We start from the raw sequence: 26558 nt of genomic DNA on the forward strand, positions 1-26558 counted from the left end.
ATCAGCTTCAATCCAGAAAAATTCAGATTCAGATCCGTAGTCTTTTCCACTTTGGAAAAAAAAAGGTTTATTAGTTTATTTTACAGAGTTGTGAAAACGAGCATACGGGATCATAAATAGCATGTATTGTACAGCTAATGTGTTCTGGTCACGCTGTATGAATATCGATGCTGATGTAGTACAAAGTGATAACAGTTCAAACCTGCTAGAAACTGCATAATCCAAGCTGGGTAACTATCTACAGCATGGTTTACTTAAGTTAAGAGTTATTGAGAGTGTCCTCCATTTTCTGTTAAATATCAAATAATTACAGAAAAAATAAACCTATAGGTGGTAGAAAAAGAAAAAAAAAAAAAAACACTTGTCGATGAATGAATGGTCAAATCGTAAGGATGTTTGAGCTGCCATGTTGCTCCGACTTAACAGAAGAAAAAGGAAACATGAAATCGGGAGACCTATGACATGGTGATCTGCATGGACTCCAGCATCTCCTCCACTGCCTTTACGGAGCATTTGTTCTCCTTATTGCCTCGACCAGCCAGCTGCAGAGGAAGGAGAGGGAGAGAGAGAGAAAAACATTACGTATTAGGCTTAAATAACATGAAACCAGACCGGGACTGGAATGATTAATCGAGTGAGCCACAATTAATTGATTACTGAATTAATCGTCGACTAATTTAGTAACTGATTCATTGTTAAGTGCACTACATAGACATGGAAAAAGGTCATTTGCTGAAAGAACACCACTCAGAGCAATAATTAAGTCTACTCATTATGTATGAGGCTTAAAACGCAACCAGTTCAGGGCTCAAATGATTGATTGAACAAACGGTGATCAACCAATTTAGTAATCGATTAACTCTAAAAGAGGACATTTGCTCAAAGAACAACATCCACATAGTAGTAATTTTGCCAAAGGTGGACAAAAATGTTTATACTTTGCATTTAAACTAAAGAACAACCTTTGTTTGCAAATTTGTTTGTTTAGATTCACTTTGCTTTTAATTTTATAAAAAAAAAAAAAAAGGAAAAAATCTATTAAAAAATGTTTGCTTTCTAGTTATTAGTCAAAATATAAATAGATTGGTAGACAGTATTTCTTTAGCTACAGATGCATCCTGTGCTACAAGTGAACAAGAGTACACTGCAGAATTGCAGTTTAGGGAAGTTTATATTGCATTTTAGGGAATCCTTGATTTTCATATTTGCATCTTTTAGCATCTTTCTAATATTCTCTAAAAAGGTTGAAGTAGTGAAATGAAAAATCTTCAAAATGCGCCAACTTTTAAAATCCGATTAACCGATTAATCATCAGAATAATTGACAGAATAACAGATCACTAAAACAGTCATTAGTCACAGCCTTAAACCAGACACTTTAATAAGGCTTCATAGATGGCTCATCCACTGAAAACATCCTAATTCCAGCTTCAGACCTAGAAGCTGAAATAATCAGCTCTGGAGTCTTTAGAGTTGGCAAATAGGTCGTGCAAAATAAGAAATCACCTCTAATTAAAAAGAGTTTTGTTCAAATGTTGCGTAAGTGACATTTTTGATTGAAGAGTGCTTGGCTTGGAGACAGGAGTCAAGTAGGAGTCCACTTCCATGGCCTCTGGAGCAGGAGCACATAACACCCCCCCAACACTGATGTCTGCTCCATGTCCAGACTGTTTCACAGGAAGTGAATCATAACCACAGCCGTGTACGAGACAACTCAAGCGTACACACCCAGACACACAATTTTTCTACCTAATTTAGTTCTGCAGCGGGCAAGGCAGCCCCTTCCAAAATACGTCAAGGAAAAATGACTTCCTTAACTGTAGGCGAGGAGCCAGAAATGGAACAAATTCGTCCAATCAAACCTCTTACACAATCATTCGGGGCAACGTGTTGAGGTAAGGTCGGGCCTACAGGCTGCTGCGACGATGAACAATATCAGTGACGTCAACAGGATGTTCAGTCGAACAGCTTTCCTCCAGAGTCTCATGGTTGCAGTGTGCAACTGTTTGGAGTCAAAATTCAAAGCGAATGGCAGAGAAAACATCAGAATCTGTGTCAAAACATAAAAGCAGGTTCTAAAAGCTTTCAAAGTTTGAAATTATCTGATCAGATGCACTTTGAAATTGGTGATAATACACAGGACTTCGGACGCTTTGTAAGGTTTTGTTCTAAACTGCAGAAACACAAGAGCAACAGATGGGCAACTGAAGAGACCAAACCCAGGGCAACCATACCCATCTCTCTTAAAAATGCTTTATTAAACCAAAAGGGAAATTAATTGTTGTGGTAATTACATGTCAGACAACTTTCTTCAAAGAGTTGTTTGCAGATGCTGACTTCTGTGAGCAGGAAGGATCTCCTCTAGCAGTCAGTATTACAGCAAGTCAGAAGAAGTCTCTGACTGAAGAAACTCCAGTTGTAAAACCTCGTGAAAAGGATGCTCAGGGTTGTCCATAATTTTCCTAATTTTAAGAAGGGACGCACAATATCTTCGCAATGACGTCGGTATCGGACAATTTTAGTCATTTTTGTAACGTATCGGCATCGGCCTGATAAGTAGAACTGGGCCGAGATTGAAAACAATGTTTGTATCCATGTAAATTACATTAGGTAAAACACTTGGGTGTATACTGTGTTTATTTAGTAATGACATAATCAGTGTGGATTTATTTTCTGATCAGAGGTGTACAATATATTAATAGCATTAATAGTAAATAAGGACAAAGATATGCTTTTTTTTTTTTCCATGGGTCCCATAAGTAAAATGGGTCTGAAGCAGAGAAGCAATGTCGGAGCTATGGTCATTTTTTCATGTGTCAAAAGAGTAGGTTTATACAATATCAGTAAGTTTTGGATATTGGCTGTAAAGCCAATGTTAATATCTAATAACAATATCGGCAGAAATGTTCACGCTGGTGCATCACTAAATATTACATTTTCGATCATAATGCTCCTGTAAATTTAAGTCCTTTACACACTGGCCCATGCAAGATGATTAAAAACTCAACATATACCCCTCAACTTCAAGACATGCAGTCAACCAAACTGCAAGCAACTTTTACATGTTGCCTTTTTGAAGCAGTGTAGAAAAACCCTGCTTACTCTTTTTTTTCCTCCTTCTTCTTTCTTTCAATAAAAAGCACCGCTTTTATTGAATTGACACGTTTATTCATTCCACCTTTGGCACTGCTCAAGAGTCCACAAACAGGAAGTAGCTGTAACCTAAACCTAGCCCATACGGCTATTTCCATGCTAGAACTTTTTCCTTCCTTTTTGCCAAACTAAGACAGGGCAGTTGGCGAAGGTATAAAATTGGCTACGTAATTTCCAACAGTGACTCATTCTTCTAGATTTATTGTGCGTGTATATATATATATTTATATATGTGTGGGTGTGTGTTGAGATGGTGTAGCTGCAATGATCAGCGCATTTAATTGCTTGCTGCCTAATGCACCATTAGCCCAGGCCTCGTAGTCAATTATCTCCTCAGCCTGAGGTGAGACCACCACATTAACTTCTGCCCTCCTCTCCAACAGAAGGAGCAGACCAGACAGCTTCACATCTATTTAGAGCATCTGATAATAGAGTCATGAGGCAGTGGGAGCCTGTGGTTCGTGACAGTGGAGCTAATCAGAGAATTTGTTTGGAGAGTCGGGGCACGAGGCCGACAAACGCAGTGCAGCCGAGAACGCCCTGCTCCCCCGAAACAAAAGCGACATCTCCAGGTCTTTCAGATGTCAGTACCTCGGTCGGCCGTGACCTCTCGGTCGGCCGTGACCTCTCGGTCGGCCGTGACCTCTCGTCGACGTCTCGCGCCCACCTGCCTGACCCCAACGCTGAGGTATGACAATCACCAGGTACCGGAGTGTAATAAAACCGGACGACTGACACGAACAACGCTTTAAAGGGGCCATCAATCAGCCAGCACAAAGAGCTCAGCAGCCTGCAGCTGTCTGACGGAGGCCCGCGTCTCCGTTACCTTAGAAAGGCTCAGAAGTTATTAAACTGGAGGAAGGGCAGACGGAATGAAGGGCAGAACCTCACACCTTATTATTTAACCCGTTTCACGTGCGTGGGAGAGGGGTTAAGAAAAAAAAAAAAAAGGAGGAACGTCCAAGTTTTGCTGCAAGGCATAATAACACAGATACACACAACTACACCAACGTTTACAACTTTTCAGGTCGTTGGGAAAGAATGTCGAAGAAAGCAAAACTTGTTTATATGTTGTGACATTGTAACGTGTTTATTGGGTTCATATGCAAGAAGCTAATATAGTCTATTGCATCCCTGGGCAGTCTTGCATTTAAAATGAATACATTTCCACTAAATGTGCATTCTTTTGTCTCTGTGATGCTGCTTGTTCACTGATGCTGTGGTAAACCTTTGAGGGTTATTTATGCTGAGAATTTACATACATATATAACTTCCACTAACAATCAACCGCAGCTACTGGATTGTATTTACAAATATGAATGACGGAAACTTTTGCAAAACACTAGAAAGGAGGAACGCGATGGTAGTTTAGTGAATAAAGCATCCGACTGTTGTTACTCTAAAGCCAACTTTCATATTAATTCAAAAGAGAAAGTCGTTTAGCCACTAAAACCCTTTGAAAGTCCTTTTAAACACACCAATCTAATGCATTCATTGCTGATTTTATCTGAATGTTTGGGCACAAAATGAACGCTCTAGATTAGAGTCATCTTTCTTAATAATAAACAAACATTAGAAACATGCCAGGCTGTTTGGTTCCAAGCAGCCGACGTCACTGAACCCAGATGTGCTCCGTCTCTGTGGGCAAAGCTTCTCCCAAACACACAAGACACTAAAGAAAATATTTAAGCAGGGAAACATGTCCTGAACTACTGGTTATGCGACTGACCAACTCCTCTGAACGCTTTCAGATGGGCTCCTCTAATTTAGGTTTGCAGTACAAAGACCTTTGCTTTTGGTCGCAGATATAGAAAACAAGATCAAATGGACAGACTAAAGAATGCTTTAAAAACGTCAGATGAAACAATTGGTGTGTGGGGGACTGAAGAAAGACTGAAGGCTTTCTGCAGCCGATACAGCAGCGGAATATGACGAATGCATTGTTGGAGTACATCTCCATCCTCTCACCTTGTAGGCCCGATTTATCTGAGCAGCAGCCCAAGCCGCATATTTGATATTGTCCTTCTTCACCTTGGCACTGACTTTGGGACTGGCAGCGATGTGACTTGCGGACTGCGAGAAAAAAAGAAAAAGGAAGGAAGTCGTGAAGGAGAGAACAGGGGAAGAAGTGTTCTACTATCAAAACTTGGTGAAACAGCAATAAAAATAAAAAAAATGGTAATTGAGATGAATGTGCAACCACTCTCACCATCCACCACTCCACTAGTCATTGTGGCAGAATGAAGAGAAAAAACAGACCCTGGACTGATGACACAGAGGGAATCATTTATGGGGAGGAAAAAGTGAGTGCTTTTAATGCTTCATACGCAAATTGTCACTTAACAGGGTCTAATTTCTCCGACACCATTGATTCTCGGTGATGAAAGGACTTGTATGTTAGAAAAAAAGTAAGAAAAAAAAAGTGCCTATTGCACAGTGAGTAGATTGCCTTGTGAATCACAGTCTGTGCCTGCTTCGACAGCTCCCCTCTGAACCACAAATCCCATGTCTTTCCCATGTTCCTGCCATCATCTCCACACAGCAAACCCCAGAAGACTTAGTCGGCCCGCACTTCAAAGCTCTCGCTTCCACTGTGCTGAAACCTTAACTACATACCAATCAACCTGGCCCTGTTGTTTTGAGAAAAAAAATTGGTTTGGCTTCTGTATTTTTCTTTTTTTTTTTTTTTTTTTTGTATGCCTTTTCTTTGTTTCTATTTTTCAACTCAATAGAAACCTCAGTTTGGATGATGTCAACCCTGACAGGCTACCCCTGAATAACAGCACGCTCCATTATGGAGGGGAATCCCCGTGCATGTGTTGTCAGTAACTCGACCGCAAGCCAACTGTGGTCAGTGCTACCAAGTCCACTGTCACACTGACTCACAGGGTTTGGGGTGGTGAAAGTTTTCTGCCCTTTCACTGAACTGCCTGCACCTGTCAAGACTGAAAAAAGTGACAATTACAATTTCCAAAGGGGAAAAATATAACCACTCAGACAAATTTCTAAATCAGATGTGAATATTTCCTGAGAAATGGGCTAAGATGCCTGGAATCATCTGATTTTATGCTTGATCAGAAAACTAAAAAGCATAGCTAGGGACTGAAAATCGGTTTTAATAGACAGAACATCTGGCTATTAAGTTTATTAACATAACAATATTCAGTCGATATTATTCAAGTTCTGCATTTTGCACATTTTCCTAATAATGTGTAGCCCTGCTAATAACACTTTTCATTAGGGAAGCTAATGAACTGAGTGACAGTTGCTTGCTCATACTATATTACAATATAATGAATACTTTTGCACTACATTATGGAAATATTCTTTTGTCTGTCTTAACATACACATCTTTAAGTGACATTCCCATTCTTAATCCCTATGGTTTAACAAAACCTGCTTTTTATTGTAATAGTTTAAACTGTGAAGGTCTTCCACAAGCTCCAGGGATGTGTTTATGGGAATTTAGACCTTTTGTTTTTCTGAAGTGCATAAGTGAGCCCAAACACTAATGTTGGATGGCAAGGACTGGCTTGCAGCCTCCACTTAAATCCATCCCAAAGGTCACTGGTTCATCCACACCAAACTTGGCCCTTCATGTCTTCATTGACCGGTTTGTGGATATCGGCAACAGGTCACGGTTAGGATCCCCAACCAGTTTCCACAAAATCATCACCATGAAACTGGACAAAACGTCTTGGTTTGCAGATGCATTAAGGCTTCCTTACACTGCGTCAATGGGTTTGACCCCAGCTCCTGCTTGTTAGTCAATAGATTATGTTGGATGATGCCGGTAGCTTCCCCCTAATGTACCAGTATCATACGTGTGCAACAGAAGGGGATCCGGGTTGGTTGTGTGGGTTGCTTTAACATTGACAATAGATAAAATAGCATGTCAAATCACACCAACCCGCATGTACCTGCTCCCTGAAAGGGAACCTAACCTGGAAGGTCTCGACCCACTTTACATGAGCTAATCTGAAAGCCACAAGAAGTTTGGCCTTTGCTATTGACTCCGCCGGAAACAACTTCTCCGCACTATGCAGCTTTGCATTTTTTGCTTTGTTATCTGACATGACTTCATGGATTACTGGCCGTTGTTCCTAGTCGCTTTCACTTTGTTACATTTCCACTGTGGAAATGTAATGAGTGGTTTTATTAACCGACCCCAGGAGGGCGACCAGTTTTCGGAAGATGTTTCAGAAGCAAATTATGCTCAGATGCTTTAATATTAGCTGGTAATTTCGCCAAACACCACATTTGGCGCATCAGACTTTTACAGAACACTGACTACTGCATTGCTGTACATCTTTAACCTGACCAGCCTAAGGGCAACATAGACAAATGTCTTGAAATAGAACCTGTCCTGCTTGTGGATTTGCTGCCACCAACTCGGTGAGGTTTGACAAGGTGTTGGCTGCTCTGTGGTGTTTAGACTGCAGGAAAAGGTGAAAACACTAGAGTTTCCTTCTTCCCTTCTGAAACCTGTATTCTCAGCAATGCTTTATTTATGTTTTTATGTCACGTCTCTTACATGTATTTTACTGGCCAAAGCTGACAACATCCTGTTTAAACAAATGCACAGATGGAAGGCGGTTTCAACCCAGGCTGCAATCAAATCAGCACTGATTGGATAATTTGCCATTGACAAAATACCTGCTGAGGTCAGACTGTTCTCGCTGATACATTTTTTTTCTACTACTTGTCTCTACTTTATCTAAATAGAACATGAAGCATTGCTAATACAAGATTTTGGTTAAATCAAGCCCAGCAAAAGGGGAGACTTTTCCAGCAGTGGGGTTCAACGTCTGAGTCAGCAGCGAGATGACCTGTCTGAGAGCCCCTTCTGTTTTCCCCCCACAAAAAACACACACACACGCGGTCTTACTTAACTCTCACTGTGGCCAACCTTAACCTTGACAAACCGCAGGGTTGCTAAAATGGTCCTGCTGTTCTTTTTCCCCTTCTTTCCCTCTCCTTGTGTTGCTTCTTTCTTTAAAGCAAGGCAGTACTCACCATGTACAGGCCAAACAAGGCCCTCATGTTCCGGTTGTTTAACCTCAGTGCCTGGGCAAAATATTTTCTGGCCAGCTCCAGGTTTTCCATCCCCCCCTGTGTGTACTTCACCTGTGAGAGAAGACATTATAGCAAGGCTTTTGCTAAAGGGCAACTGAAGCAATGACAGCATGACATCTGAACAAGCAACACATCTGCTTTGATGAGTCTACAGTATGTTCCCAATGACATTGAGTGGTCCTGCCCTTTAAAAGAGAAATCAACCTGATCTTATTCATGTCACAGATGCAATTAAGAGGGCAGATTTTGAAGTGAGCTTGTGTTAAAAGTTGTAAGCAGTTACTATCGTACTTGCAGTGACTCTTCGTATCTTTATTTAGGATTCATCCAGATTAGTTTGAAGGAAAGTAAGAGGAGCGACGAACAAAGCAGCAAAATTAACTCCTGCTCTAGAAGGATTAGAGCAGTTCATCCAAACACAAAAAAGACAGCAAAAAGGCCCATAAAATGGCATGTACATAAAAAGTGTGACCTTTTTGACATTGGAGTCGTGTTAAGATGATGGAAGATCATTTTTGGCTTCGGCCCCTGACAGAGAATAGCCGTTAGCTTAAGGCTCTGAAACTAAATCTGGATTTAAACTAAATGAAAACGCCGGCAGCATAGGATATTTTCTGTTTATAACATTTTAACATAACCTCACTTCAAAAAAATAGCAATAATCTTTCTTTTCTTATTAAGAGAGGGATCTCAGCATTAACTCCACAGCCTGCCCTCAAGGTCGATGATGAACTCACCTCCGCATACTGTTCACAGTACAAGTGATTGTGAGGATTGGTCATCATCAGCTCTTCCAGACAAAACGCAGCTTTTCCATAGCTGTGGAAATGACAAGGCAAACAGTAAGTCAATAGATTCAGCTCAGGATGAGTCATCCGTCAGCTTGCCCACCAACCTTAAAATGCATTTTGAAACTCACCAATAAAGTTTCAGGATTTAAATCTTAGCCATCACACAAGATTTCAATCTGTTTCCAAGTAACTGACATACAATATATTTACAGGATCAGGGCAGAGGGTAAGCTCTTCCTTTCCATGCCATCTGCTGTGATGATTTCTCGAGCTGCCTTGTGGACACTGGGGATAACTCTTAGATGCGGGTTTAGTTTTTGTACTTCTCTACTTTCCTCAGTTCAGCACCGCAGGTAAAGCGGTAACATTAACAGGCATATGACAGCACTTCTTAGCAACATGCATCAAAACTGTTGTTCTCACACTGATCTACAGCAGTTTCCACTCTTAAAACAAAGTTTTCCTTTTCCAAAAACCATCAGGATAATTGAGAGATGGACTGAAAATTCTGCTGTTGATCCAAGTCAGTCAGTTTTCAGTTTGACTAGAGCTGACCAATGACATAACTCTGATGTGGATACTGTTACTGGGGAAATAAGACTGAAAATTAGCTTCTTCTTTCCCCCCCAGGTTTAGTGACGTGTTTAAAAATGTCTCATGAAGAAGTTAAAAGCAGCACAGAAACATAAGAGGAAACTCTTCCAGGAGAGCAACACTTTCTACAAAAACCAGGAATATTTAACAACACAGCAAAGGTGTTTCATTTTATTCCACTGAGTTTTAAAGCTAAAAATTAGCATCTACATTCTCTAGACTTTATAGAAAATGCTGTTTTGGTAATGGTAGCCTAGGTAACTTAAAAGAATATGAATACCCTGTTTTAGTAATTCCTCTTTCACATATGAATCCTGAACTCTGCTCTGGTCCCAATCAACACCCACAGGATGGCTTAAAGACAGATTCTTAGTGATGCTTTAGATTTTATATTATTGTTCCTAAAGCAAAATTGGTAGCAGCAGTTCAAAGTTTTACAAAATCATAGATTGTAAGTTAGCAAAGTTCTTATAATGCAACTCTTTCAGTCAAGCTCCACAATCGCAGACTTTCACTTGACATCACCAGATCCCTCTGTTTTGTTTTTTGCACTAATAAATACTTGAAAATTTATTCAAGAAAAAAAAACCCTGCAGGGGGCATAATTTTTTCTACTACACTGCTGCCTCAACCTTTGTTGATGTCAAGTAGTAGCAGGGTTTCTGCAGGCTGCACAAACTAAAATTTAAGACCTTTGTAAGACTGTTGTCGGAGGAATTTAAAACAAATATCACCACAGAAATGCAGAAATGTCATCCAGCCAAGTGGTGATAAATTTCCACATACTCATGATGGATAACAAAAAGCTAGCTAACTAGCTAGCAAGGGTATGTTAGCAGTGAGATATCGCTGGCCTTAACTGCCTAAAGTGAAACGACGCAATGAAGATGTCTGCGTGCAACTTGGTAAGACAGATATGGTAACTAACAAAAATGGATCTACTTAAGTGCTTTAAAGAATAAAAATGTTTGAGATCACAATCTGTCTGCGTTTTTTCATATTTGTTCTTCTACATTTAGATTTTGGAAGAGGTTCAATGAGGAAAAAACTATTGCGAAATGTCTTACAAATATTTCTGAAGTAGCGCCACAATGATTTTTGTTTAATCATTAGATTTGCAATTTTTGGTTGCAAAATAATCAATCCTGGATGGACTGTCGAGTAATAATAACATTAAATAATTAACTAAACAAGGATACACTTTTGTGCAGTAAGCAATGCAGGTAAGCAACTATGGGAAAGAAAAAAAAGTGCCCTTTTATGCAGGGATTTATGCAGAAATCAAGTTAAACTTGAATACACTCAATATATTTTGTATCATTTCTGTTCATACATTTTTTGAATTAGACCTCTCTTCACATGACTTCAAACTAACATATCTTCCATCAAATATCTTCCACTGTGTCTGAAGAATGAAGGCAAATGTTGGGATGTGAAGAGAACCATAACTGAAATGGTGAATGCGAGAACAAGAAGAACTTATCAGCCTGTTTAACATCTTCCATTCTAACCGGTTGAAAGATTAGCAGAATATCAAGGGAAGGAAGGTTTGGGACACAGAAAGAAATAAACATTGGGAAGGAGTTGAGTGGAAGGGGGAGATCAGAGGGCTTGAAGGGTTGAGGGGCTGCTTACAATTACCACTTCCTTTCCGTAAAGACTTTCAGATGTGCTTGTGCAGAGGCCGCGGCTTGCATCAGAGTTCACCCCGTCAGCCATCAAGCAGAATCTTGTACCACATCCAGAACCCTAACCCCCACGTACTCGCCGTCTAAGCCGTCTAAATTCCACCGTTACCAAGCTGCAACCCTAAAACGGGTTTCTGAACTAACTCCTAACCAGGGCTGCCTTAAGGAAGGTTGTAGCCACTATGATATGTGAGGCTGCAGGACTTATTTTTGTTTCTTTTGGAGGCTAAGAAAACCGCCAGAAAATGCTTCCCTCTGTACTTAACGCCACACTCTCGCAGCGTCGAAAACAGAAATTTATTTAGATTTGGCAAAATGCATTTGGGGGTGGGAGGGTGCCTTTGGGTTATGAGTAAGGCTGCGACTAATGATTATTTTATTAGTGATTGTAATCGGATGAACAAATTGGTACATTCTGCAGACTAGTCATTTAACCACTGAAGCCTTTTTTTTTTTAAATAAAAGATACCAAAAACAATTCACTTGCTTGAAAAAATATATGTAAACAATGTTAAATATATGTAACATTCTATTACCTAGAATCAAATAACCCAGCATTCCTTTAAGTGAATATTTGGTCATTTGTAGATTAATTAACCAATTATTGCATCGACTGATAAATAATTGAGTAGGAAAAGCTGCTTAAAGGAAGATTTTGGTTTTTGCACACTAGAGGTTTCCCTTTAGGAAAACCATCAGTTTTTACAAAATTTCAACTATGACACTTTAAGAGTTCTGTGTTAAACACATTAACAAAAGCTTTTTTGACATCTTGTATGAAAAAAATGTATTTTTTTTTTGGGAGAGTTTTTGTTTAATTACTGCTTTGAGTGTGTTATTTTAGCAAATGGTCCTGTTTTAGAGTCTTCATACACAAGTAAACGATTACTCAATTACTAAATTAGTGGACAATTACTTCAATAATCGATTAATCACAATTAATCACGATTAATCACGATTTATCTGATTTATCATTTCAGCCCTAGTTATGAGCTTAATGTTCTATATCACATTCAAAACCAGAACCCGGGAGCTGGGCATTGAGGGGAGGACAGATTTTTTTTTTTTTTTTCTGTTGCACAATTCAACAACAACCCGTGTTTTCTTTCGCAGGCGGTTCAGGGAGGCAGGACAAGCAACACCACCTTCTCCTGGGAATTTCACAGCAAGTGTTCTCCTGCTCCATCCCTCTAGGAAAACCCTGGTGATAATGCCTGGCCGGCCGGAAGAGGAGGAGGAGGGGAAACAGGGAGTTTGTAACCCAAAATAAAGAAAAGAATGAAAAGAAATTGACACGCCTGTTGATAAGGCCCTGTGGGAGTGAATGGTGTGATATTAGAAGTGTTGGGATTAGCCAGGAGATAATGGTCTCACCCTTGGATTTCCTCTGGCCGCTAGAGCCATCAAGCCTCCCAGACAAAAGCACCAAATATCCAATAAGTAGCTGCCTGACGACACAACACATTCCTGCTGCCACTACCTTTGTACCGGAGCAACCACAGAGACAAGTGTCTACACAAATGGCTATAGAGAAGACTTAATGAAACAGCAGACACTGCTTCAAACAGTGAACCTTCAAACAATCTCAGATATAACAAATCTGGCACCAATCATTTCACAGAGTTTTTTTTTTTGTTTGTTTGTTTTATTTTTTTAAAACAAGTCTTTGGTCTGGAAATTCATCTTGAACGCATGCATATATTCCAGGCCAGGGAGTCTTGAGGAGCTTAAGGCTGAAATCCTATCAAACTACTCTTATGTGACAAACATGGACAAAACTCTACTCAGATCCCTGGCTGAGTTAGGCATCTCAGACCGTTATGTTGTGGCTCTCCCGCAGCTCTCAAGAGATCAAGCTGTCAGACTGATGCTATTTAAATACCAAATACAACATGTTTCTGCCTTATTGTTTAAATAAGTTTATTTTGCTGGAAAAAAAGTTATTTAGTAGAACAAGATAACTATTTTATACACTGAAATTTTTTTAGTGTGTTAGAATGTCCCAAAGTGCCTTTTATTTTATTGAACCTTGGGTTCTTATATCGTTTACTTTTGGTTTAAAATAAATACAGTAGCTGTCCTGAGGGAAAAGCAGAAATAGCTCACAGACTGTTAATGGTGCCTTACATCACCCATCTGGAGAAAATGCCCTGCTTGTATGGTCTATTATATTAAATAGGTTGTAATTGTACAGGTTAGTAATTGCTTAACCGGGAAGAATGGGAGCTATTCATATCTGCTAACTGATTAGAAAGACATGCAGCCTATGTTGCCTTGCAGGAATATTCACACTCCTTCCCTTCAACTTTTACACAATTTGTCACATTACAACTACAAACCTCCAAAGTATTTTATTGCGTGATAAATTGGCACAAAGTAGCACATAATTGTAAAGGGGAAAGAAAATGATACATGGTTGAAAAAACAAAAAAGTAGACAGATGTGGTGATTTAGAACCATCCTCTACAAGTTAATTCTCAAGAAACACATTCGGATGTAATGTAGGAATAAAGTATTTTGAGTTGATGAGAACTGTTAGTTTTTCACTAGTTGTAGCATTTATAAATGTAGACAGGTAAACCCCATTACACTGAATAGCCAGGCTATTATTTTCATTCCACTTAATTATTATGCTACACTTTATGCTGTTTCATCACAAAACTCCCAATAAAAATCCAATAAAGTTGGTGGGTGTAAAGTGAAAAAAATGTGCAAATGTCCAAGGTGCATAAATACATTTGTAGTTCACTGAACATCAGAGTACATATTGACATATTGGGTAATGCAGTCTTATCTAATTCTATTCTGAAGCTGACCCAAACTTTTCACAATGTTTGAAGCTGAATGAACCACAACTCCAACTCACAACGTCCTTCTGGGCAACTTTCCATTATAAGTTGCCCATTTCTGCAGCTTCATTTTCAATAGGGGCATTTTACAAAATTAGGTTGTGAGAAATAGGGCACATAATTATGCCAGGGCTGGGCGCTAAAACGATAACGACATCTACTGCGATAGACAAGTGATAAACAGAAAATATGTCCAACAGAATTGAGATAATTTCACTGAACTCCAATGCAAAGCCGCACAGCATTCTGGATGATGTGGGCAGATGAAAGGCTTCAGCAGTTTAACCTTTCATGACCCAAATAAGAAAGGTTGGTGGTAGCAACAAACTCACTAACTCTTTGGGAACAAAATGCTTGCCAGCTTGTCTCGCAACAAGTTAGGTAAGCTAACAAGACGTTACCAAACATGTGCAGAATCCTGGTCTAGAAGGATTTGGGCTGTGTGCCCAACAAGCTCATCAAAGCTGCTAGTATCCATTAAGATTGTGGAAAATTAAGACATTTTCCCATAACTGCTTAAAAAAGAAAATCAGTATAGAGTAAGAGGAGAATGAGTACAACAGCTCTTGTGATATGTTTTTTCCCCATATGTTCAGCCCTAAAATATCCAAAGAGACTCATTATACTTACTCATGTTCATTGATGTAGAGCTCTGATAACTCATGCCATGCCTCTTGGTCTCCAACAAACCTGGAAGCGCAAAATCAAATTTTGTTCTTTCTCTTTTTGAACAAAGTGAACACATTCCAACTAACGCAATGTAACCACGCCGATACTAACTAAACAGCTTTAATAAACGTGGGGATTTGTTGCCTTTATTTAAAGTCGACTCATTTTTAATTCAAATCAAAGTTGGAGCAGATAAAGAAGATGAGAACTCACTGCTCCAGATACTCATTGAGTTCCCTTATGGCTTCAGTGCTCTTCCCCTGGGCCCTCAGTATAGAAATCTTGCGCTTCCTTGCTGCCTGTGGAGGAGAGAGTAAACAGGATTAACATCCCCAGCTCAAGTGTTTGTGTGCACAGTGGTAAAAAGCTCCGTAAGAGGGGTAAGAGCCACTGTAACTCTTACCCCTTCACTGTGAAACAAAATAGATTTCCTAGAAGAGAAGCCAAAATGTTTCCTGCATTACAGAGATTTTAGAGGATATGTTTGTTTTTTTTTGTTTGTTTCTTTTTCAATACAATTAATGTGAAACTTGCATGAATATACGTCTACTATAATTGGAAACTGGTTAGTGGCCATGTCTAGCATGAGATGGGCACACATTATGAGTCAGTGTTTGGTAGCTGGAATGAGCTCAGTGGCTGAGATAAAGCGGTGACTCATCCTCTTACCAAGTGGGGAAAATGGCACACTCCCCCAAACCCTGACGCCCGGCTTTCCTGCCGGCGCAGCACGCATCCCCAGCTGCAATGGCCTCCGACGCGCATCAGCTGAAAATTGCTTTCCGCCTCGTTTTGAAGCTGGAACTGACCTTAAGGTGGATTAGATTCTCATCAATCTGCATTAGGAAGAATTACCCTGGCTGCTCTGACTTTTCCAAATATTTTACTCTCCCCTCGTCCCGCCACCTCCTCCTTCTCTTCTTCTCCTGCTTCTTTTGATACTAAAGGGGAAAAAGCTTAACAGGAGGTTGCTGCTCCATTAGCCGCGCGCTGCCCCGCCACAACCTTATTTTATTTATGGACTGGCACTTGACTGAGTGGGGTTTCCTCTCCTATAGCAATAACTGAAACCGTTGGGGGGCCGTGTATGACTCATGTCTAGGGGACTGTAAATTTGGGCCTCGTCTGACACTGCCATCAAACAAAATCCACTTATCCATCAAGATGGGATAGAGACCTGCTGAGAGACTGCAACCTCATCTGACAGGCAATATTTTAGCCACCAAGGAAAGGGAAGAAAAAAAAAAGAAACACAGGGGCACACAGGATAGCGAACATCTTCATTAAACAAATAAATGTTATTCTTCCAGCCTTCAGTAGGGAGAGCGTAATTTATCCAGAAGTGAATCTAATTCCAGCCATTTGTGGATAAACCTCAGGAATTGTCCGATGTAAAACGCGATGGGAGGAAATGCAAAGAGCGCAGCAGAGTTTAATATTAATGCTATATGTGGTTTTGCTCGATGTTTAATAAAGTACTAAACTGCTATTTTCTTGTGGGCAAAAAAAATTTAAATAAAATCCTTCTCGGAAGGTAAAACAAAGAGACAAACACTTGGCTCGCAACTTGATGTAGGCATTGGAATATATTGAGCAGTGGAAGGTCTAAGGAGATTGAAACGCTTTTTGGAAAAGCTCCTTGGCAAAAAAAAATAAAAAAAATCCTAAGCAATTTTTGTTGATTCAACAATTTTGGTTAATGTGCACCACATCTATTCCACAGTCTGTAATTACAACAGCTCCCTTTCCAATCTCTGCTTCACATGCTGGGATGCCTCGCAAGTCTTCCTCGTGAGCTGCCAATTTTCCGCCATCTCTCAGACCCATCTCCGGCACAATCTCGTGCTCCGTGGAGAAAGCATAGGGAGGAAAGTGTCCCCACCCCAAGACAGGTGGGCTAAATGAGGTCATTGTGTCTTTCACACCAACTGCCATCAATACCCTTATAGTGAGGAAACGCATCGTGGGAAAAAAATGTTGAAAGTTACCATAGGGGAATGTACTTTGTGTGTTTTGTTCCATTCCCAGTCCCATGTTTGAGTGGCAGCTTAAGCCCGACAGGGTGGCAGGCTCCGGCGAGCAAAGAACAGGAAATGGACTGTTCCCTTTCCGAGTGACTCCCAGGAGTCTTTAGGTGGTGGAGGAGGTGGGGTGCCATGGGAGTCACTGGAATCACTACTCCCACTGTCAAAACAGTGGGTGGATGCACAGTAGCACCAATTCCGCATTTACCGCTGTTCCGAAGCATAAACTGGATGCAAAGACAAGATAATCTGATTGTTCTTAATTTTGTGCGCTGCCAAATAAAAATTTAAATGTTAGGTATTCTTCATGTTTTTTGTTTCTGGGTATTTAGTTAAGAGTACGCAAAATGAAGCCTCGCTTTAAACAGAGCTAACCAAATCCTATGTATTATTTAACACTGACGGAGTTAAACGAACTTAAAAACACCTAATTTTTGCATATTTTCACCTCAGATGCGCTAATTGGCTCATAAAGTGAAAACACCAAAATTGTTTATGGGAGGAAGGCTAGATAATCTGAACTGTGTTTGTAGGTGAAAAAGAACTGTTTTCCTTTGCTACCACAGGTGCTAATGGTATAGAATAAAACAATGTTTGACATTATTTTGCAAGTGCTTTATTTTTTAAACACATAGCTGGATGTTCATCTGAGAGAGATACAGACCAAACCTTAACCAACCTCGTATCGATGTGTCAGAGGAAACTTGAACGTTTCTGGGAAAGTTGGGGACGGCTGTAGCAACAGTGAATCCAGGCAAAGTTTCTTTTGTGAACCTCTTTAAAATAAATCACTCCTGTAACAGGACACAAGTACTGATGGGAGCAATTATCAGCAGGTCCATTACGAGTACGGAGAGTCACGTGGGAATGAAAGAGCAATAACCCAACATGCGAGTCTTCCCCCGTAATGAACTGTGAACTGAATTCAGAGGACAAAAGTCCGGTAGCGTTCTGTACAAAACGCTGTTCGGCGCTTGCCACAAAACAGACGTTTCAACTGAAGTCAATGACCAAAAAAGAAAAAAAAAAAAAAAAGGAAATAGATTAGAAGGTGGATCAGAAACTTTGGGACCCCAGGAGGTCTGATAAATCACCACCTTCAAAGACCGGACCTTTATTAACATTTCATTTCCAAACATATATAACACTGACTAAGATCATGAATCACCTCCCAATGACCCAACCCCATACCCTAATCAGTCTTCAGTGTGTGTGTGTGTGTGTGTGTGTGTGTGTGTGTGTGTGTGCGTGCGTGATAAGTTGATCAGTGTAGTGATTGAGAGCAGTGAGGCCAAAGAGCTCAACTTAGTGAACTTCTACCGCTAACACCAAAGTCAGGCAGATTTAAAGCCAAGACGACAACGATGTGAAGCTGAGTTTGAGGCAAAGCAGGCAGATTTGTTCTCCATCTTACCGTGTTGGTGGGGTCCTCCTGCAGAATGGCGTCGTAATGTTTGTTGGCCTCGTCGTACCTTCGCAGGCAAACAGAAACGGGTAGAAATTAGCCTGGTAGCTAGTCACAAAGCTCACGTGGGCAGAATTTTGTCGTGGGAAATAAGAGAGAATTTAAGGTAATGAAGTCTGTGTCTACAGCACGGCAGAAGGCTGACTGAAGTGAAGGCTGCACAGAAATCATTTTGGCTTTGTTAGTTGTGCAGCTCACGCTATGACACGGTAATTTCACCTTAATGAGTTATGAACACAATAAGAACAGATCGAACCATTTTTAAGATCGCATGCAACCGTTTTCAAGTTCATTTTGGTTTAAGCGATTAAAACTGCTGCTCTTACGAGTCTAACTTGAGAGTTTTCACTTTAGATGAAGTGAATACCCGTCAACCATCTCACCCTTTTTCAGATTTGTATTTGTCAGTGTGTGCACTTTTCTCACTGTACGATTCAAACACTTCTCCAGCATTTACAAGGGAAGTTACCAAACATTTCCAGCACCACACATTGGAGATAAAATCAATATAAGTGAACAAAAAAAAAGACAGTTCGATATGATGTTATTTGTTACTGTTATTAAGGTCTTGTAATAGAATGCACGTCTACAAACATGCATGTAAGACAACAAACATAAGAACAAACTTAAAATATTTGCCTCCTAAAATTGGCTATTCAGTTCGGAAAAATATTAGGCAAAAAAAAAATACACAAAAAGAACATAACCTTATTCAATTCCACTTGTTTAATTCACAAAGAACAAGAATAATTTGAGCCTTATTTAACTTCAGACAGAAAAACAGCATATCTGTCTTGTTATTTTGTGTGTGTAAACTTTAGGTTTCAATTTCAAATAGAGTTTTCCAAATTTCGGCTTATAATCAAAGATTAAATTGCACTTTACTACAAAACTGTGTAGGTTGAATATCAAGAACTTTAAAGGAAAAATCAAATCCTTGAAATTCAAGCATTTGTGATTTGAAGAACCCATATGAACCCTGACTTTTACAACAGTTTAAAACCTTGTATCTTTCTTTTTAATTCACCGTCAAACACCACTTGCATTGTTTCTTCTCATAGAATCAAAACAAAATCCATTGAAGTTTGTGGTCATAAGACACTTCAGCAAAAGGGAAGCTGTATGAGCCATACATACAAAACAATATAGGGAAATCTGCACCTCAGTTTCATATCAAATGAGGCACCAAGGTGTGATTCCTGACTGTGTTTTTTTTCAGCGCTGAAGCGCCTGCAGCAGGAGCCGGAGCCATGGCTCTGTGACCAGAAGCCATCCCACCCACAGTCTGCAACATACAGAAGCAACTCTGGTTCCCATTAGCAATGCACAGCCCCATTTCCAGCCCCGACGCTTCCCTCACATTCACTTTATTACTCAGTCACACTTTGGGAGATTTCAGATGGCACCATGCAACCACTCACGAGCCACTTTGATTTGCTTTATTTATTCAAGAACCAAGTGTGTGTTTGCATGTGTGTGCCTTGAAGAGGAAGGGCTGTACTGTTTGAAGTTGTGTCATTCAAGTGGAGCGCTGTCTGCAGCCAATTAGATCCTACTGTGCAGTTTATTTAATCTGACAGAGCCCGAGCAATCTTTCTCAATTATCACATAAACTGACATAACCAATAAACCAGCAGAGGTGATCCTCGCCGATTCATAAACAAACCGAACTGTCCAGGCCTCGAGCTGACCCATTTACGCCTCGTCCCCCAGATCTATATGCCGAGCATGGCAAAGTGTCAATATTTACCAGGCTAAGACATTCTCGCAGGAAAGAAACCAAAACAAGACAGTAAAAGTGTAAAAATAGAGAGAAGGAAGGAAGAAATGAAGCAAAAATAAATAAAAAAATAGAAATGGCGGTAAGAAGCAAACAAAATGAGAAAAGAATAGCGCAGAAACCAGAAACGACTGAGGGACCCCTGGAATAACAGTGGGAGCCGACCGCTTCCTTCCCGGGAATCCCTGACACAAGCTGAAGGGCCACAGGAGCACGCAGGGCTGAGTCGCTGCTCCCCGTCCACCCACTCACACCCCCACTTCTTCTCCACGACGAATGCCGGGCGATCCAATATAAACACAGCGTACTGTACATAAACACGCCCTAGTCGCAGCACCACTTAGGCTCTGCAAACACTTTTTTTCCCCTTCCCTCATCTCCTAATATAATCACACAGAACCGTCTCTGGTGCTGCTGCTGTGTTTTTTCTTTTGGCTGTCTCTCGCTTACCTTTCCAAAGCTTCCAGCCTCATGCCCGTTAATCGCTTCACTCTGTGGCTATCTGGAAATTGCTTCCTCAGTTCCTGTAGACAGGTCTGGAAGGAAGTGGGGAGGGGGAAGGAAAAAGAAGAAGAAACAAAAAACAAACCAATTCAGGCAGTGGTATTTTTATTAAACACTTGTTCTCATGCAGGTTCCCTAGAATTTCCTAGGATTTGTTCACCATTTTCTGTAAACAGAAGTGACTGGTAAAATAACGTGGCATAAAGCCAGCAGCCAACCTCCTTTGTCTGACGACAACTTGTGGTTAGTCTGCAACTCATCTGGGAAACTTGCAGCCATAAAGAAGAAAAATAAGGATTCTTACTGCTACTTTTTTATTGCTTTTCCACACAAAGGTGGAGTTTATACCATATGATCCAAGTCAGAACTGCTACAGTGCCTTTTAAAGGCCTGAGGATCACATTTTGTCATGTTTCAATTAGGACTAAAAACATTAATCGGCTTAAACGTAACTAATTGATTTTTGAAACTATCAGCTAATTCAGTAATCGAATAATCTGTAAGTGGAGTGTACAGAGTTTAAAACATGCCAGCTAACTCAAAGCAGCAAAAACTGAATACAAACATACATTTTGGATTTAAGGTGGAAATAAATCCACCTTTGTTTTTGTTCTACCCATAATTCCACAAGTGGCCTCGTTTTATCTTCACTTGGGTCAGTCTGAAAAAGAATATTTTCTACTAAGCATTTTTTGCTATCCATTAATCAATAATGGCAAATGTGGTAAAATGAAAAATATGCAGAATCTGCCAATATTTTTAACCAATTCATCGTCGGACTCATCGACTATTAGGATAATCATTAGTTGTCGCCCTACATACAACTAGAGCTACAATGTGACGGTTTAGATCAAAACCGATTCATGTGATATATTGGGCTGGTGAAATCCTTCCCAGCATCCTTTTCTTTCCACTTCACGTTTATGCCCAACTTTCTGTTCTTCTCTCAAATATGAAACATAAAAATAAATAAGGAAAAATATCAATAAAACAGTTTGAAGTTAGTGGTTGTACTGTGACAAAATGTACACACATTCAAAGGTTATGAATATTTTCACAAGGCACTGTAAAAAATAAAAAAATAAAAAAACATCCTCTGCACTAAACTGAATTAGATGGAAAAATCTACGGAGCGACTTGGATCGCTTCCACAACCCATCAACTCAACTAAGGTCCTTTGTTTTGTTTTCATTTTAAGCATGGCAGCTGGACTGAGAGGATCGCCACCAGACAACTCATTTTAATAAGCGAGTCCTGCCTTGTTCCTCACCAGAGTATGCCACATTTATTCATGACTACTTCTGGTACTATCTCATGTCTGTTGTTCTGTGCTTAAGACCTAAGTATACTTAGGAACATCACTAATGCTGAAGAAAAAAGTCAGAACAACTAATTTGATATACCCTCTGAATTCCAGCTGTTTTTTTTTTCCAAAAGTACAGAGGGAGCCAAATAAAAATGACTTTTTTAAAAATATATTTATATATACACACACATACTTTTTTCAAATTTGGCAGTGCGGGGGTGCTGCAAACTCAAACTGGCTGCGACAGGGTGAACGATTAACTTGTGAAGCTTTCTGGGCGTGTGAGGAAGTGTGGCGAAAACTCACCAGAGCCAAGTCGTCCCGACTGCAGTCCAACGCGGCGATCATCACCTGCTCATAAATAATCCAGACTGGGCAGAAGACAGACGGACAAAGAGGACAGTGTTAAATGCCCTTTCCATTCGTTATGAACAAAAACAAAAACAAAAAAAATAAGATCCTAAATTCTACCTGATGTGGAGTTTGCCCTCAAGAGCAGCTTTCCTCCTCACCCCTCACATAACCAACCTTCCAGTTCATTTAAATGACTGTTTTGCACTTAACTCAGAATGTGACGTTACTAAGGTAGTGTTGTCCAAACTGTTTTGTAGAGGGGGCCAAAACTGGCAGGTCATGAAGTTCTTCAAACAAATTGAAAAGAAATCAATATTAAACTAATTTTTGCTTTTTTAGTTTAAACTTGCTCCACAATAAACATTTTAATGAAATCTCTACATCAGTAAAGATCCAAAACATAAAAAAGGGCTTTGAACAGTTTTATATCGACGTCACATTTATTTGTATCGCACTTCTGAAAACAAAAGACCTGCACCAAAGTGCTGCACAAAAACTTTAACACAATAAATGCATCATCATTTGTTGAAAAAAAAATACATAACCATAGTAATAATAATACAATAAACTAATCAGAGCAATAATAATAAGTAAATAAAAGTAAAACATCACAACAGAAAAGACAGGACTCAATTAAATGCCAATGAATACAAATAAGTTTTAAGAAGTGTTTTAATTATCCAGACTGTGGGCAGATCAAATCTGGAAAGGTTGCATTATTAAAAAAACATAACAGAACAGACACTTTTCAAATGTTTTAGGTCATCAATTGCTTATATTATTCTTAAGGGGTCGGGCAAAGTCATTTCAAGGGGCACAAATGGGCCCCGAGCCACACAGTGGACACCCCTGCCACACGGCAAACTCTCACAATTCTAGTCAAATCAAGCATTTGCTTAAATAGAGAACAGAGAATATTGTAATGTTACCAGTAATCATTAAGATCAAAGGTAAACTCTTTATTTTGTTTTGTTGTGTTTTTCATTCAACTGAAATCGGCCGGTCAGCCTTTTTAAATATCGGTGACTGGACAAAAAACTGCAATCTGTGCACCGCAAAAAAAAAAAAAAAAACAGTCCCTTTATTGCACAAATGTTATAGAAACTGTTTAAGTTACAGATTCTGTTGGTAATAAAATCCCTTGTATAAATTTTTGGAATATTGTTGAAACATAAAAGTAGTGAACGGTATTACATTTGTTTCATGTTGGAATTGTTTTTGCAAAATGAAAAGTGTTCCAAATCTATCAATATGTTTAGCCTTTTATTTACTGAACTACGTATATTTAGTACCACTACCACAGAAAGCTAATGCTATAATTTAAGCTTCTGAATTCTGTGGTAAGTATGAAACACTCATTTTCCCCATTTTACATTATCATTACAAAAGACTGACAACCAGCCAAGAAAGACTGATTATTTGAATTAATACAATGTGTTAGACAAGGCAAAATTAACACTTCTTTTGTGAAGCACAGGTCCTCATAAAAGCTTGCAGACAGTGCCAGAACAAACAACTTTTTTTCTTCTTCTTCTTATGTTAGTTTAATGCTTCCAGGTTTTGTTCCGATAATTGCCGTCTCATTTACAGCTAATTCGAGATCTGGGCTCAATAAAAGCATAGCATGTCAAAATGTTTGTATCACTCTCACGAGGACAGTCGATTGCATGCACTTTCCGCACCAATAAAAAACAAGTGAGAAAATGCTAGAATGCAAGAAAACGTTTTGTAGAGTTCAGTTATTTTTGCCAGTTTTTTTTTTTTTTTACAAATAAATGTAATTCAAACAAACATACAAAAGAATCTAATCAAATAATCCACATTTTTACTCAGACATCATTTTGTCTACATACACTTTGATGCATTTTTGTTTGACGGATTTTGAAGACGTCCATGAGAGCCAGCCTCACGACTCATCTGACTGACTGCTTTCATGTAATGACAGACAAACTTAAAAACGGTGAAATCATGGCTCTGCACAGGCCATGCCATTGTCAGAAGTCCCGCTTCTTCTTCAAGCAGAAGATATATCTATAAATGACATAAGCCTCTCTTGCCCTGAAGATAAGACATGATATTTACGGAGCTGCACATATGTCTCAGCATGAAGGGCTCCTCAAATCCTGACCAGAGGCACGGCTGCGTTTAAAAAAACGAGGCATCAAACGTCCAAGGAGCTGCCATAATCCCTTGCTGATACCGTTTCATTATCCAACCCTACAGCGAAGCGACTCCCCTCAGTTTACTCTCTTGCGTCGCTTTTGGTCTCAATTGTTCCAAAAGCATCACTTCTGGAGAGACGCTTCTGGACACCGAACGCATTTTATGCCTGCGGATTTGTCTTTTTGACCGTTCCGAGCAAAAAGCAAAGCCAGGCATCAAAAATATGGATGAGTTTTAACAAATTGCGATTTTTACCACGAATTTGATTCAATTAGTCAAGATTAAAAGAGAAATATGCAGAGTGTATTGCTGGGCTAAAACTCAAGCACAGCACTGTTCCGTTCAGAGATTGCATCACCAAGTGGTTAACAAGAGGCGTGCTTCGGTGTGGAAGTTATTACTGAGAAAAACAAACTCAAAATTAGCTAGTTTTATTATATGTGAAATATAAGTCAGAGGCTGAACAGAAGGTGTAAGGAGATAATTAAAATGAAATCTATGGAAGTCGACAACAACAGGAAGCAGATAAGGCAACACAAATTTTACCATAATTTAGACTTAACTAACTCACTCCTTGTATTATAATTTCTTTAAAGAAAATGAAGAGCTAACCAAGTAAATGTATACATTCCCTCGAGAATATACACAAAACTGCTACTTACACTTACTATTGTTAGTTGGTTGCTAATGTAAGATACATAAGATGTTGTTAAAATTTGTGTGAACAGGTAAAACTGAGACATCTGAATCAGGTAGTATTATTTTTCAGTGTTACCTCTATGAATAGAATAGCAAGAAGCAATAAGACACATTTAGTTACAAAATCCTAAATTTAGCAGGTGTTAATTTATACTAAGTTTTACTTCAGTCTAACACAACTGTTTAAATAAAAAGATTTTATAAAGACCTGCTGTTTATATCACTGTTTGTGACTAAAGTATAGTTCAATTCTTGATTCTTCTAAAAATCTTGACCCATAAAAAAGATGTAATGGTTGCTGATTTTTTTTTTGTGCGATTGGTATTTTTACTTTTTCATTTTTTAAAGACTCTTTACAGCCACATTCCTGTATTTAAACTGAACATGTGTGCTTTCTGCATTAAACGAATCCATGACTATCACTTAAAAGACATACATCATATTCTTTAAGTAAGAACATAATAATCTACTTGTGTTTTTAGGTAATCATTACTATTAAAAAGGCACTCATTTTTCTTACAAAGTTCTGCTTCACACAAGAAAAATCAAGTAATTGACACATGTTTTTAGTTGAGTAAAAAAATGAATAAATACATTTAAAAAAAGCTACTTACTGTCATCCCCCAGTTTTGATCCATGTTCACTGATGAGCTCTTCACCAACATCCACTATCTGTTCACTATTTCTGCAGTTGTCTTCTCTCCATTTACGCAGCTTGTCTCTCATCTCTGTACAAACAGATATGCAACCACATAAAATCCTTTACAGTTTGCATCGTTACTCGGTTATTAAACACATGCACACCTGAACGTGTGTAATCTGGTCATTTTGGTATTTTTGCAGTCTTCTAGCTATGACTGCTGGCCATTTTTAGCCGCACATCTTTCACATAAAGCACGCAAAATAAACTTGAACAATGACTATGAAACTATACCTACCTAACATGCACGTCACATGACCAGCGAAGCTTAAGAAGATATGTAACATCGCTTACGTTGCGTTATATTTCCTCGACACCAATGAAGAGTTAGCTTATTGCTAGTCACAACCATTAAGGACATACTTCTACGTTTACGAGTCGTTCTCGTTCAGACAACCTACAATCTCTAAACTGTATAAATGCGCTACACGGTTTATTATCTACCGAATACCACTGAGGAGTCGATAAGCTCGTTTTAATGACATGTATCCAGTAAGTTGACATGTTAGCACTGTTAGCTAATTAGCATTTGCTCAGCTCTTCACAGACGTAATTCCATGTAAATTTAACAGTTTAACAGCGAGGACCAAATACAGTTCGATAAAGCAAGAAAATTAGGCCATTTAAAATGCATAAATAGAGCATGCCACTGCGTAAGAACACATAAAATGTATTTTTACCTTCCCAACCCACATCGTACATTTCTGACAAAGACGCCATCTTTTTACCCCCTCATATGACAAC

General features: G+C 39.3%; 1 protein-coding gene across 1 annotated transcript; it reads right to left on the minus strand.

Moving 5' to 3' along the window:
• Positions 1-39: 39 nt before the first annotated feature.
• On the minus strand, positions 40-26558 carry emc2 (ER membrane protein complex subunit 2). The gene is made up of 11 exons (XM_055042231.1): positions 26495-26558; positions 25729-25842; positions 22205-22269; positions 20539-20624; positions 18258-18315; positions 15033-15118; positions 14781-14840; positions 8966-9047; positions 8169-8279; positions 5121-5225; positions 40-542 (listed from the first exon to the last, which is right to left on the minus strand). Exons 1-11 carry the CDS (start codon positions 26532-26534, stop codon positions 456-458), a joined length of 894 nt encoding a protein of 297 aa, XP_054898206.1. The 5' UTR covers positions 26535-26558; the 3' UTR covers positions 40-455.

This window comes from Poeciliopsis prolifica, unplaced genomic scaffold (assembly GCF_027474105.1).
Source record: "Poeciliopsis prolifica strain line A6 unplaced genomic scaffold, Auburn_PproV2 SCAFFOLD017, whole genome shotgun sequence".
NCBI classification, from domain to species: Eukaryota; Metazoa; Chordata; class Actinopteri; order Cyprinodontiformes; family Poeciliidae; genus Poeciliopsis; species Poeciliopsis prolifica.